At 31.8% G+C, this 14861-nt stretch overlaps 1 protein-coding gene across 1 annotated transcript; it reads left to right on the top strand.

Moving 5' to 3' along the window:
* The first annotated feature begins 8493 nt into the window (after positions 1-8493).
* LOC123883154 (phosphatidylinositol transfer protein 3) lies at positions 8494-12649 on the top strand. Its single transcript, XM_045931886.1, has 7 exons — positions 8494-8846; positions 8950-9067; positions 9556-9644; positions 9759-9805; positions 9919-10010; positions 10749-10882; positions 11797-12649. The coding sequence occupies exons 1-7, from the start codon at positions 8748-8750 to the stop codon at positions 12439-12441; spliced, it is 1224 nt and encodes a 407-aa protein (XP_045787842.1). The 5' UTR covers positions 8494-8747; the 3' UTR covers positions 12442-12649.
* Positions 12650-14861: the final 2212 nt, after the last annotated feature.

Below are 14861 nucleotides of genomic sequence, written 5' to 3'. Positions count from 1 at the left end.
CGGTCGTCACTTTTAGATTTAAATAAACTTTCAAGTTTAAACTTCCATTTTCAACTTTTTTTTTTTCTTTTATAGTTTTCAATATTTATTTTTTGAACAAAAATTATAAAATGAATTGTTCCGAATAAAATTAAGAGTTTATCTATAGAGAATAGAAAGATTCACATGGATAGTTGATCGGTGTGAATTTCAAAATTTAGTATAAGTTTGAGGTGGATGAGAAATGAGACATATTGGGCCAATAAAAGTAACATTGAACTTGTTCCGTGCCAAAAACTCGGTCCATATCATGGACCATCTAAGTTTAATAAGGGGTCCGCCTTTGTAAGCTAATTTTAAAGATTTTCAAAATGGAAAAATACACAAATTTAATTTTTTTTCCCCAATGGATTATAGTTTACTACATGTTTTATTACCTATTAAGTATTTTAATAATTTATTATTTTATTTTTTTCATCTATTTCAAAGATATAAGGGTAAAATATTTTTTTAGAATCCGTAAATTGAAAAATAAAATTATAATTAAATTTTTTTTGTCAACAATGAATTAGATTTTGCTACATATATTTCTATTTCTATAAGTTTGAACTTTAACACTATTCATTTGTAAGAAGCGAGAGACTTTTAGAAATAAAATTGAGTTACCCAAGGTTTGTTTCTAGAAATTTCGAGGTCTTAGACAAATCAAATACACGTTGAATATTATCCATTGGACCACCATCCACTAGACGATTTGCATTGGGCCTATAAACTTAGGTTTTTGTACTATCAATCGAGTGGGCCTACATTACACAACACAAGACTAATAGATAACGAGACAAGGCACGTGCCTATGATATATAGTTGCTTTAATTTCCTACTCACTTCAACATACACAACCCAAATTCAAGTTTCTTCCTAGGGTTTCACGGCCGCTCCGCTAATCACATAGACCTTTCATTGCGTTAGAGTTAGTCATCTCCTAGATCGCCCTACATTCAGGCTTCCATCACCCCGGCCCATAGAAAGTCTTACGCCGTTCAAATCTCTACTCCCTTGCAATCGAAGGTAACATTGTAATTTCCCCCCGCTAATTTACTTAATTTCCTTTAAGCTTCAAGGTACCTTTAATGGTTTTCATTTATAGGATTTTATTTTTCTATTCTTTTTACCTTATGGATTGTTATTTATGCCATTTTCTACATGTTCTTGTGATGATCTTCTATGTTTGTTCCCTTAAAGTCATATTAATATTTTTCTAATTTTATTTTCTTTATGTGATATGATTCTATCTCGAGCTTTGTTGAAATAGAAGAATATTTCTTAGTCCAATACTCTAATTTATAACATGAGCGATCAAAGTATAGAAAATAAAGAAATTAGTAATATAAAGAACTAAACAAGAAATAACTTTGAAAAAAAATTAGAAATAAACAACTAGTCTAATTAAGAGACTCATAAATCACCAAAGAAAACTCTAATTACATCTTAAGCTATTCACATTATTAGGATCTGGATCCACTTCATACAGTTACATGCAATAAAAGATCTTGGCCATAGAATGTTGATCGGACGATTCTTGTACAAGCAGTCAAATTTCACTCTATTTAATCTCCATCATTCATTTGGATAGGACGGTCAGAAATAGTTACTGCGTCCACATAATCCCACATTTATATTAACCATTTTCACCTCCTATAAGTCAAAACCACAGAAATAGTTACTGCGTCCAACAGGGGCGATTATGCCGCCAGGCATGCCCAGCACGTGCCTGGGCTCCCAATTCTATAATTTTTTTTTTAGGGTTCTTACTTTAATCTGAAAATTCGAATGTTTGAGTAAGAATTAATAAAATTTAAGTGCATATTCATAATCCTCATGAAATTCTGAGCAAAATGGTATATTTACTTGTCCAGTTTAGTGCAAGAATGAAAAATATCGTTTTTTTATTTTGGTCTAGAGGTTGAAGATGATGAACAGTAGTTTTTAAGGTTATTTTAATAAAAGCCTATATATATATTAAGGAAGCATGATTTTAAACAGAACGCGTAACCTGGCCCAGTGGCACTGTGATTTGTTTCTCACATGGGGGACTTGTGTTCAACTCCAACCTCACTCATTTATTTTCTTTCCTTTTTTGTTTTTATTTTCTTTATTTGTTTATGACTATCAAATATTTAGATTAATTCCTTAAAATTAATTATTTTTATTATAATTTCAGTATATAAATAATATATATTTTATTAGTTAGAAACGGTCCGATCCGACATCTCCAAAAAGTTCAACTTTATCCAATAGGTCAAATTAAAGTTAATAAACAATTAATGGTCCAAGGATGAGTATAATTCTTGGAATTTTAGGTTGAGTTTAATTCAATTATAAAATACCAGCATAGAAGTTAAGAATTGTCTCTACTTATAACGTGAAAATTGTTATAGATATAGATGATGGATGACTTGATAGTGGATGCATGATAGCATGTGACCCAACGAATATTGGAGGAGCTGTGATACCATAGTAGTTTGGGTTGAGTCTAATTCAATCCTATAAAATTGACTTGTAAGATAAAAATTGTCTTTACTCTTTACTTATAAACCTATGTTCTAGTCATCTCACATCTAATATAAAACTCTTAACAATAATAAACAAAAGTAAAAGAATATACATACTTATTTCTTCAATTTCATAATACTTAACACATCTAAATCTAAACTGCATTTCAAATGAAGTGTAAATATTTTGACCAACATCTTAAAGAAGTTTAACTCTACTCAACTGTTCAAATTATTAACAATGTAGAAAATAGAGATGACAAGAAGACCAAATCAGAGAACATCTTTTTACCTTTTTATTACTTAAGATGCATTAAGAAGGAGCATCGATAGTTTGTCAATAAAAAACGAAAAATATTTAATAAATAAGTTTGAATCTTATTCTAGAAACTAACTCAAAGGATGAAAATGTTCAAATTCATTTACACATCAAATACAAAATAAACTTGTTGCTCAGTTTAGCATAACACTTATTAACAAGAAACCCTACCATGCATCATCAATCCAAAACAAAAGTTAAATTTAAATGTATAATTATACATTAATAAATATTAAATTTTCCTCTGTTTTTTATTTTTCTGAGTGGTATTATGATAGTTTTGCAAGAGGTGGGGACTAGGGAGCACAAAATTTATGAGCCTTGGAATTATCCCTATGTCCCATAATGAATCCTTTTACACTTCCTTATTTATTCTATAATTCTCTGAAGGTGTAATGGGAAACCTCATAATCTCTGTCCATTTCAGTTCACAAAAGAAGACATTTAGGCCCTACCATACACATTTTGGTCAAAATTACATGGTCACCTCTATTATTTTAGTAAAATCACTGTTACAAAATCTTCAACATAGGGAAGTTACTGTATAGGGAGAGAGAAAAAAGATTATAAACAAATTAATAGTAGATGAATTCTTCTATACACATCTTATTTGAATGTATATATATCAATATATTCGCTGAAATTAACAATTTTGATATATTCATAAATAATGGTTATTAATTTTTCTATATTAAACATTATTTGTGAACCTATTAAAATTATCCACCTTAACGATATACCGATAAATATTCAAATAAAAGTTTACCCTAATAGAAAATGTACCCTTTGAATTTTAATGATTCAATCATGATGTGGTGCCTACTTCCTAGTTGAAAAAAAGTGGTGTGTGTATGTGTGTGCTGTGATATATATGCACAGGTCATTATGTTCACAAGTGCAATAGGGAGGGAGAAAAGTAGTGTTTCAAATTTTGAAATTAGAGAAAGTGATCCAAAGATTTTTCTTACTATACTACATGAGTATGAATAGGTACATTATGGATGAGAACAAGATAAACCACTTTTGGAAAATTTGGTCACGTGGGTGGAGAGATTTCAACTAGAGAATCATATCATATTATATATATATACTATGAATGAATATTCATACTATATAATATAATCTCTTCCCCATGAGTCTCACTAGTAGCTCAACTAATTACCAACCTAAGTCCAGATTACTAAAATAATTATATATACTTAGCCAAAACTTCAAATGTTAACTTTTTTTTAGTACAACTTCAAATAATAGTTTTTACTTCTAGAATCCAAGTGTCAATTTTTGTTAGTTAGTTTTTCTTTATAAAAATGTTAAAAAAATAATGAGAGAGAACAGAATCTTTGGGATATTTGAATAAGGACAAGGGAAACAAATGTCACACTAAATTCCAGTTTTAGTAGTATTAATATAAGTAGAAAGGCAATGCTTACAACTTTATCTTTGGAAAACCCAACTTAGCAGCTTAAATAACGCTTTGGCTTGGTTAATTGCTTTCCCTCATCCCCACATAATGCACTGTATTCTTTCAGTTGCAGACGAGTATATGCTTTTAATTAATTACTATATTTGTTTTATTTTATCCCTCTTTTGCTTCTCTAATCTTATTTCAATATATATATATATATATATATATTGACTTTGGCTTTCGAAATTGGGCTACATACTTCTAGACACACAGTTAATTAAACAATTTAAAAGTTGATAGGGTTAAGAAATTTCACATCGATCGTGAGATGGTCTGAATATGTGTTTATAAAGTAAGTACAATTTTTATCTTAAAAGTCGGTTTCGTAAAGATAAGTTAGACTCAATACTCAATTCTAAGAGATAGATTCATAAAAAAGATACTATAAAATTATATAAAAAAATTATTCAAGTGATTAACGAGTTTCCCCTAGATCGAATAGTTCAGAAGAATATGAGTTCGGTTTATGAGAAAAACAATTTCTTTTATCTAATTTTACTTATCTCAGTGTCGAACTCTAAATTATCAGGGCCTCTCATGAGACTAATTAACGAGCTTTTCATATGATGAATATAGTTCAGAAGATCTGTGTTTAGTTAATGCGAAGAACAATTATTGATGGAATTTTACTTATCTAATAGTCAAACTCTAAACTATGAAAGCCTCTTCTGAAAATCGAAAGGTTAAAAAAATCAAAATTAGAAATAAAAAATGGGTAATAGTAAATGGATGCATTTTAAAATTTTGACATGTAGAGAATGTCTTAGCATCAATTTAATTATCTCTATTATTTTAATTTTATTTAGTTGTTGGTGGGTCATCGCCGTAAGGACAACGTAGGTTGAACTTCTATGAACATGGGATTAATTTAGTATTTCATTTATTATGTGCAATTGTGTTTTTCAAATACTCATGGAAGGACAAGTATCAAGGTTTTGACTTATGGAAATAAGTTAATTTTGTATGTTTTGAACAATGTTATCCGTGTGTGTCTACCAACACTGTTTTCATAAGCATGAATTTGTCGTCTAAGTCCTCAGTGTGCAGCATGCATTTTGTTTGTATGCATGCATACATGGGAATTTCCATAATAAAAAATCTTTAAGTAACTCTGAGACACTAGATAAAAATTGTATAATTAAATTTTTAAAAATATAATTTAAAAAATTTCAAGGTAAAATATGTTATTTTTATTTTCTTAACCAATGCCCTAAAGACACTAGTTAACATAATCCTTATTATTATGTGATTTATAGTCATTCATTTGGTCGGTTGTATTAACTCATTTGATTTTATCTATTGATATAAGTATATTAACACAAGTATTCGTAAGATTTGTGATAACTTATGATCAACATGACCTTAAAATTATATTTAGGTTATTTTCATAAACTTTTAAGGGAAGCTTATTAAAACAAATTACACTTTATATTAAAACAATTTCACTTGAATAATAATGTTTCTTAATATCCAACAAAAATTTATGTCCTTTTCATGATTTGTTCACTCTCTTATATAACTTTTTGCCTCATATTATCTTGGCCTACCTTTGCTTATCCACTTAATTCATCCTCATATTATTGTATCATGAAGATTGAAGGCAGGGTATATTAAGTAGAAACTACAGTATATAGTAAAATCTAGACTTTATGTTTCTAGTACTCCATTGCTGATGCATGCATGATGCATCACTCATAACGAAATTGAAGGAAACTAACTAAAAGATTCTTATGCATTCAAAAAATAATCCAATAAACAAACAACTATAGTCTATAGCATTGAAATCATTACATACAAATATACAGAGTTGAGGACAGAGGAAAAAACAAGATATAGAGGAAGAGAAAAAAAGAATTTACCATCCAACATGGTACGAACAAAAAGATGTTAATAAAAAGAAGAGAAGAAGAATCTCCTTTCAAATCTAAAACATCAAAGAGCTAGTGATGGTAAATGAATATTCCCTTTAACCCTCAATGTAATAACAACAATGTCACACTAGAAAAAGTTGTTTCACCATCTTCTACTTTCTAAGGTAACATAACAACATGTAACAGAAATACTACACACACACGCAAAGTAATTACACAATGGTGAATAATAATACATAGTTTTTTTTTTCACTACCGGTATCTGGTCCACTGGACCGTCTAATCTGTTTCGAAGGTCAGTTCTGACATTAAGTGGTTCCAGCCCCCCTCCCGATTATAGTTGCGGGGGATCGAACCGTGATCTTCCTTATCAAGTCTAGTTCCCCTACCAAGTCAAACGTCAATCACCACTGGGCCAACTAACTATTAGTATAATAATAATAATAATACATAGTCTATGATAGGTAAATTGGAAAAATATATGAAACTATAGTTTTGGTCTATTATTTTTCCAATTGAGTAACAAAGTTGGTTGGTACAAACAAAATATGACACTAATCATAATATTATCCCGCAAAATCCGTTCACATGGCTATGTATTTTTTGGACTTTTACTAAATTACATACACTTAAATTCTGATGAACCCATTTTCCAAAAAATGTGATGTGATGATGTACTTGTTCATCTTCTCTACAGTCCTTCTCCTATTCAGCAGCTTAATGTATTCTTCACTGCAGCCTTTTTATTTCCCTTCCTCTATCTGAGCTGATGCTTCTTCTGCACACAGCATTATTCATAGTCTACCACATAATTATTGAACTGTCGCTATGAAAATTCAATGCCCCAGAAAAAGGAATAATTGTATAATCTGGCCTTTGTGATAATGATAATTTCCTCATGCCCTGTTCAAACAAGAGGATCAAAACAGAGGGGGGAAATGGGTAGCTGAATTATAGTACTATTAACATTTGTGTTTTTGGATTAAGAGTTAAGATTGGCTGTGCATTTGTAACTTGTAAGTACTGCGAACCTGTACACGCGAACCAATTCGCGGTTCTTCGCATTTTTTGGAGAATTATGTGACTATGGTTGATTTACAACTTATATTATTATGCGAGGTTATAGCTCATTCCTTTTCTCTCTAAAACGGGGCGGTACTCTCCTACCAACCAAAATGCTCTCCACTCGTCTAGTTTTTTCGTCTCAATTAGATTTTCCCGTGTCTCCACGAGAAAAGTTCCCAAACATCAAGACTTTGAATGTGGTAGTCTCTGCGAGGGATTTGGATTTTCCATAGTTCGAGCAGGGTGTTGTAACTGATGAGCAGTCGAAATTGTTTTACTTTATAAATTTGTGTTTGCTATATGGAACATCCAACCATCGAGATTTATTACATCGTATAAGTGCATGATAATGTTACTGCAGTGAATTTGCATCCTCTCTACCAGGATCCCTACTTGCAAATGCAAAATGACATCCCTAACCATACTCATCAAACTTGGATCAAGATTTCCTACTTGCAAATGCAAAATAACATCCCTAAATGATGTTGAGGACTTGATGGTAGTAATGATAAGGAAAAAAAGTATGAGTTTAGTGAAAGATATTCTTAAATGATCAAGTGACCATAAAACCATCTAAGAATAATTCTTTTAGTGATTCCATTTTCTTGAGAGAAAATAGTAATAAAAACCCTTAAAGTATTATTTAAGAAATTGTAACGTATAAATAAAAAATTCTATACGTGTGATCCCTTCTTTCAGAGTCAAATTTTGCCAAGATAGAATTTGTTTTAAACACATAGAAATGACACATTGAGAGAGAATTCAAACTCCAATTGAAATGAGTTTAAATTTTCTCTTTAATTACTTGTATATAAATGTTAATAAATAGTTGTTCACTAAGTAAGTGTTTAATGAAAGTTGTTTGTCCAAAAACACTACCTATTAACCTATTTTATTTGCAAATACTAGTATACTACATCTAGTTTTATCTTATGTGTATTTGAATAATTACCTATTCATAGTTCATACCATTAGTACTTGTTTAATTTCTATGGAGTTAGTAAAGTAGAAATATGTAGCCAAAATCCCATATAGCCCCATAGACCATAGTAGTAGTTAAATTAAATTAGCATAAAGTCGGCGTTTCCCGTTACATATCCTTGTCTAAAGATGATAACGGTGGTAAGTGGGGACCACCAATTTTAAGACATTGACATTGACCCCCAAAGAGAGAGAGAGAAAGAAACACTTCAAATTCAATGGTAACAAAACAAGTGTTGTTCAAATAAACCTTTACATGTAACGGCGTTATAAGCCATAGTTTCACTATAAATAAAGTCTCCACATTTATATGTTCCTTCATATTCACTGCAATTAACATTATTCTCTCACTCTTCTCTCAGCTCAGCTCAGCTCAGCTCACCAAAACAATCTCAATATTTATGGTTGCGTGAAACAGAAGTTTAGAATATTAGTCCTTGTGTTCTCTTGTTGGAGTAATTATTGCAAACTCATTATACTTTCTTAGTCTTCACTCTTCAGCATTTTTTCTTGAAATGGGGAAGAAACTAGATCAAATCAAAGACAAAGAAACAGCTAAGGTTGAAGCTGTTCTTCAACTCATCAGAAAACAAACACCTCTCACTGTTAAACAGGTTGGTTTTTCATCTAACTTTCTCTGTTAACTACTTTTTCATTATGTTATTATAAACTAATTAAACTTCATTTTTGTTTTGTTTTGTGTTGTGTTGTGTATAGGAAAAGTTCTGCAACTATGGTTGTGTGAAACGGTTTCTGAAAGTGAAAGGAGATAATGTGAAAAAAGCCGCAAAACAACTTAGAGCTTGTCTTTCATGGAGAGAAACTATTGTTACTGGTATACTATTTTTAACATGATTCTTCATCTTCTACTTCTTCTTCTGCAACTTGTTTTTGTTTTTGTTCTAACTAAAAAAGTTTTTTACCCGTTGTGAAAACCACGCCGACTTCTCTTTTTGTTTTCTCTCTCTCTCTCTCCCACACCAAAGAATCTTGCTTTTTTCTTCTTCCTTTGAATGAAGCGTTAAAGTAACAAAATATACACCCCACTCCCTATACTATGCTAGTAGATGTAATCATTATTCCACTCTCCATCCATATTTCACAAACCCCACAAACATTAATAATACTAATAATAATATCTTTTTCTTTTCTTCATTAGTCTATCTTTGGTATAAGATAGGTGAATTTTTCAGAAGCTTTAAAGTTAAGCTTTTAAAAAATCACGATAAATTACTGTGATTCTGATTCTGGTGTATCTATCGGTATATTTACCGTGATACTAAATATAATGAGATTTTAATCTTTTTATTTATAAAAAAGCAGATCAATTGATAGCAGATGATTTCTCAGCTGAATTAGCTGAAGGGTTAGCTTATGTGGCTGGTCATGACGATGAATCAAGACCTGTTTTGGTAAATTTCATTTCTTTGTTATTGTTACTTATTTTTTTTGAAAAAAATTAATAATGTACTATTTTGTTTTTTAGTGAGTTAAAAGTTTGTGATTTTGAATTTGGTTGTTTACAGATTTTCCGCATGAAACAAGATTATCAGAAGTTGCATTCTCAGAAACTGTAAGTTATTATACCAAACACAAAGACTAGTTTTGGACAGTTTCATATTACTACATTATAGTATTCATGGAACTTAACAATGTTGTTGTTTTTTTCTTCTTGTAATATTGAAGGTTCTTCACTCGTTTACTGGCTTTCACAATGGAAGTAGCCATTTCAAGTATGCCAAAAAATGTTGAACAATTTGTTATGCTTTTCGATGCAAGTAAGTCCATATACATTACCAAAATTTTCTATAATGGCATTAGAAAAAACAGAGTTGAATTAAGAAAAAAACAAATTAGTGAAAATAGGGAAATGAAATGTGAATGAAACAACAGAAAAGATTTGAGGGATCAGAAACAATAAATGAGAGAAAGTGGAGCAGGCATTTGGAAAACTCTGTTTGTTAGGATACACCGGCAGGCAGGACCTGAGGGAGCACACAGAATGTGTCCGGAGTGCCCCTGTTGTGCCTCTGTCACAGACTCATTCAGTCTTCAATTAATGAACTCCTATACTATACTACTAGTACATGTTAGAAAGGGTATTATTGGGAATTGTAGTCATTATTGTTACATTCTCTATCTCAATTGGTTTATTTCAATCTTTAAATGCTACCTTAAATTATGCTATTGTAGCATAGCATCACAACAACAATCCATAATTCTCCTATATATTTACCTTTTTCTCACTACCCTTTAGTAGCATTTACTATAGTAGTACTAAGTGTGAATTTAACAAAATCGCCGTAAATCAGAGTAACTTTACAGAAGCTACACTCCGTAACTTCACGTGTTTTCGGCTACCAGATATGGTGGACTAATGTGAATTTATCAAATTCATTGTAAATTTAAAAATATACAACCAATTAAGCTATGATCAATGACCCTTTTAAATTTACTTAATTAGTAGCCTAATTTAAGTTGAACTACTAACTAACAATGTTTAATTGATAACACAGGCTTTTACAGGTCAGCATCTGGTTTTATGAACTTATTGTTGGGAGCATTAAAAATTGTGGGTGAGTACTATCCAGGCCGGCTATGCAAAGCTTTTGTGATAGACCCTCCTTCTCTTTTTGCTTACTTATGGAAGGTAATTAAACAAGCACTATTCAAATTCTATATTTGACTATTTTTAGTATATTTTTCAAGTACTACTACTATTTAGACAGTGTCAGTTAAACTCCAATAACAACACTGTTTGTGTTTGACCACATACATTTTACTTTGCTGTCTTGTGTATGTTGTGTTGTGTATGAACTATCACTATGCAATGCATTCTTTCTATTATTGTCATCATGCATGTGTTTACTTTTATTTGACTATGAAGTATAAACAACTACAAATGTTATGTGCCTGGACCACTCTCCATCTTTAAGGTGGTCCATTCCACCTAGGGCTATGTCTATGTGTATGCTGTTCTTGTTACATCTAAACCAAGTCCTTGTAATTGTAATTAAATATGTATGTATGTGCATATGTAAGAAAAAAGTACCACTTCTGAACATTTCTCTTTTGGATTTTGTTTGATAAAATATTGACTTATTGTGTAAGATTAGGTAGAACTAGTTCAGTAGATTATCTTAAATTCAAACTCAACCAACCATTTACTTACTAGCTATGTGACTCACATGTCATAATATTGTGTATTCAAATTGAAAAATTACCTATTACAGGTTTCTGAGTTAGATTTAGACTATTGTTTTGCCTTGAAGCCTTCTTGTATAATCAAAATGCAAGAAATTCAAAGAGACATGTATTCATTCAATTACTCCTGATTCAATAGGTTGAATCATGAGTTTGTAATTATCAATAGTTCGGTTATTTGAGTCACTCAACAGCAATTTCGTCTCAATTTAAACGGTTTAAATATGACTCGAATGCCTTATAAGACTAATGACAGAGTAAAATATAGTTAATTATTTGTTATTGATTGATATTTGTGTTTTTGGGAGATTGAAAGTTATTGAATTAAAATGTAATAATAACGTGTGCACGCATGTGTAGGGTGTGCGTCCATTCGTTGAGCTATCAACATGCACAACAATTGTATCATCATTGGACTTCGAAGAATCAATGGACTACAACGATTTCTCAACATACCCGCGAGCATCCTCCCTCCGATTTGACCCATCAACCATCAAATCGTCAACCAAAATTGGCTCCTGCTCATCATCGCGCTTCTCCTTCACAGTCTCTACCCAACTAGACTCTCTCAAGCCATGGTACCTAAGCCTAGGAGACACATCCTCATCAAAAGTAGGACCCACAAGTCCCTCTCCAGCATCACTAATCTCACCACTCAATGCCCGCTCACTCTCATTCGCCTCTCCAATAGCGCGCAACCCACTAGGCCCACCCGCAAGCAGGAAAGGTCTCTTCCCTTCAACTCCTCTACCCCAGCGCGTCACTGCTCCTCACCGGACAACCGCATCATTCCTTCAGTCTCCGGCAACATTTTTCCGGCGGGACAATGCCAAGGTGGAAAAAGGCAGAGAATCTTTTTTGGCCTATGTGAAGTTTTATAGAAGGCCGTACGATGAAATGGTTTATAGGTCAAAGATGAGGCCACCACTTGGTGGCTTAGTCTCCATTGTTTCACCTCATCTTAGACGGCGCCACACTCACCTTTCGGTTTCTCAGCGTTTCTAATAACAAAAACACCACCGCAATCAACGTCATAAAACACAAGACACATTACTATTATTAATTTTGTTTACTTGTTTTTTCCCAGTACATATATTATTATTATTATAATTGAATGAATGTACTATTAAGGTTGATATGAATTGGTTAAATTGTTTACTCATTCTGAAATATTGCTACAATTTTCAAGTTCACTCGTGTGTGTTTGTGCTTTGGTTTGGTTGAATTTAATTCAATGTCAACACTTGATACTATACTAGTATGGATGAATGTGTATTAAAAAAATGACTACGTGAGAGAAGGGGTGTGAAATAGCGTGCTGTGTATAGTAATTTTAGTTTATCTTTGGCAATGGCATGGAAAGAAGAGAGCGTGGTCGAAACGGAGAGTGAATCATCATCTTCACATTGGAAATATTTACTGTTTTGTGATGGGGAAGGAATTCTAGATTATTAATTCTTAGAATCACTTAATTTCTCATACTAGTACTAGATAGATTACAAGTAGACCAAGATAATAAAAGTGTTGAAAATGAACAAAGAAAAAGGACAGCGTTGATTTATGTAACTTACTCTGTTTTTTTTATTTGGTTTGTGTTTATTATTTTGAGGATTGGAATGGAGGATGAAAAGGAATCTTTCTGTATAAACTTAGATGCGACTTTGTTTATTTAAATATAATACTCCGTACTAGTAGTAATAAGGAAATTAAAATATAGGAACGAATTTGAATTAAAAAACTTAGATGTATGTAACTTTGTTTATTGCATATAGTTGTGTGATACTATTTGCTAAATTGGACTATAATAGTTGTTTATGTTTGAATTGTGCTGTACGATGTGAGAGTTGGTAGGAATATGTGTCGGGTTTGGTTGTCTTAGTGAGAAGTCAAAGCTAGCTAGCTTATGATATGTTTGGTATGACATTGCATATCTCATAACCCTAATTTTTAAAGGTTAGACGATATATGTTTTGCAAAATTACGGTGAGTCACATACATCCACAGTGATATTAAAGATAGACTTACTGTATTTTACTATCACGGTGGATATTACAGAACCAGGGTGATCCAATGTGATTTTATAAAAGCTACAGATTATAACTTTTGAAAAATCACTGTAACATAGACTTAGTCTATTTTGGTATCATGGTGAATATTACAGAATCAGGGTGATCCACCGTGATTTTACAAGTTATAGAGTATAACTTTTGGCAAATCACGGTGAATTTCCGTGATTCTAAGTATCCACCGTAATACCAAAGATACATTTAGTTGGAATAGTTAGGGAGGTTCTTGGAGGTGTGTACTGAATTGGTAAATGGGAATTATGAACATAGTGGAAGGAAAATAAATATATAGAATAGATACGGTGTCGTATGTTGGAGATTGAGGTAGTTTGTCGAATAGTGAGTGTCGTTTAGGAATCAAGGTTTGTGTTACTCAAATTGATTATTGATTGATATGATGTTAGCTAAATTGTTTTTGTTGGGTTGGGTTGTTTCATTTCAACTTTCACATCTCCCTAATCTGGGCTTTGTAGTTTAGCCCGAGATTCTGCTGCATCAATAAATAACTCTGCTTCTCTGTGTGTTTTCCTAGTGCCGTATTTGGATTATGTTCTTTGTTTTGTTATGTGTTTCTCATTGTCCTATCCTTTCTTGGTTTTTTGGAGCCCTCCAATTATGATAACGACACAGAAGTAAATACACAGCTACTAACTTCTCTCATTTCACCTTATATAGTACTATTCAACATTGTCAACCCGTGTGTATTGGATTGGATGGAACCAATTCTCTTCAAAGTATGTATATATAGCAGCCCTTGATTTTGGTTGGGGGGTCAACACTTCACAGACATTTAAACTTAATCTGAACCTGACCTAGGACTTGTTTGGAGGCGAAGGAGGACATAGGATGCTCTTGGATGTAGTTGATGTATTTGCAAAGATTTCGATGCTCAAGTCAATGACGGGTTTTTGAGAGTTAGATGTTTAATCGAAATATAAAACATAATTGTTATCTAGGACGACGATCCTTTTTATAAGTGACGTTTAAAAATAGACTTTGACGTTTACAATAGATCACGTTTGAATTGAATAAATCTTATGTACATACAAATATATAGAGTATGGTGAAATATATTCCCCCATAATAATATGGTGAAAAATATTTCATTTGTTTGTGATTATGGTCTTAAACTCTATGAATCCCCCTCCCACATTTTTTTTATACCCCCTAATATCACGCTTTTGTCCTTGGTCAAAAATTTCGGAATTTTTTTTCCGCTCATGTTCAGGTTCAGAATTTTTTTCCCGAAAAATGCATATACACAAACACATTTTCGTGGTATTACTTCACTTCAAGTATAAATTTGTTCCTCTCATCTCCTTCTTTATCATACAAGTAAGTTTTATGTTAGAGTTAAGC

Source organism: Trifolium pratense, linkage group LG1, assembly GCF_020283565.1.
Source record: "Trifolium pratense cultivar HEN17-A07 linkage group LG1, ARS_RC_1.1, whole genome shotgun sequence".
NCBI lineage: Eukaryota > Viridiplantae > Streptophyta > Magnoliopsida > Fabales > Fabaceae > Trifolium > Trifolium pratense.
This window is presented reverse-complemented; position numbering and strand designations above follow the sequence as displayed.

What these genes read in the sequence shown, in the direction of transcription:
- LOC123883154 (XM_045931886.1), top strand. Translation starts at nt 8,748, where the DNA reads ATGGGGAAGAAACTAGATCAAATCAAAGACAAAGAAACAGCTAAGGTT. An exon ending in ATGAATCAAGACCTGTTTTG is followed by an intron (nt 9,645 to 9,758) that starts GTAAATTTCATT and finishes GGTTGTTTACAG; the next exon opens with ATTTTCCGCATGAAACAAGA. An exon ending in AAGTTGCATTCTCAGAAACT is followed by an intron (nt 9,806 to 9,918) that starts GTAAGTTATTAT and finishes GTAATATTGAAG; the next exon opens with GTTCTTCACTCGTTTACTGG.